General features: G+C 39.7%; 1 protein-coding gene across 1 annotated transcript in view; it reads left to right on the top strand.

The window, feature by feature from the left end:
- Window positions 1-325: 325 nt before the first annotated feature.
- The window catches only part of T265_15732 (hypothetical protein), a gene marked incomplete at both ends in the record, with an annotated part of 20,116 nt that continues 19,841 nt past the window's right edge, over window positions 326-600 (top strand). The window contains one exon of the mRNA XM_009179038.1: window positions 326-415. Within this exon, the coding sequence (XP_009177302.1) occupies window positions 326-415 (90 nt within the window). The remainder of the gene's footprint in view (window positions 416-600) is intronic.

The following is a 600-nucleotide window of genomic DNA, read 5'->3' as shown; positions in this document are numbered from 1 at the left end:
GTCTGTAACCGTTTCGCTGATAAACAACTCTGCGCCGCAAGCCTCCTTCCTTTCTGCACCTTCACCGACTAGGTTTGTACAGACAATGATGGCATGTAAGAAAAAGAATTTGCTTCGAAAATTGCTTCTTGTTTGTTATAGTGGTATTCGCGAGTAGATTCAAATGTCGAATTTGCTTCAAATAATCCGTCCCTACAGATGTTTTTCAGCAATGATAATGTGTAAGTCCATGGAAACGCATTGCCCTGATTAAATAAGTTTTCCTTTGACTTCATGCCAGTTTAGAGAATAACTTGTTAATTGTAGTTTTCTAGTTCCTTTTAGAAAATGTTTGCCGTCATTGAGGAAATTTTGGGGTAAAGCTCGAGCCCTACCTCCGTTCGTGTTGCCGAACCATAACGGAGAATATTTTCAGGTGAGAGAATATCCACTTTGAAGAAAAAACACTCTACTAGAGTGGGTACAAACTTTGCTGTGCGTTGTGATATAGACGTTTATAGCATCGGTGCATGGTTTCGGAATGTTTGAGCAGCATCTGGTCGGAAGTATCACTTAAATATTGTACCAGCCTTATATATAAGTATCGATATGAGAGGCACA

This window comes from Opisthorchis viverrini (genome assembly GCF_000715545.1).
Source record: "Opisthorchis viverrini unplaced genomic scaffold opera_v5_828, whole genome shotgun sequence".
NCBI lineage: Eukaryota > Metazoa > Platyhelminthes > Trematoda > Opisthorchiida > Opisthorchiidae > Opisthorchis > Opisthorchis viverrini.
The sequence above is the reverse complement of the archived record's forward strand: the minus strand, read 5'-3'. Positions and strand labels throughout refer to the sequence as shown.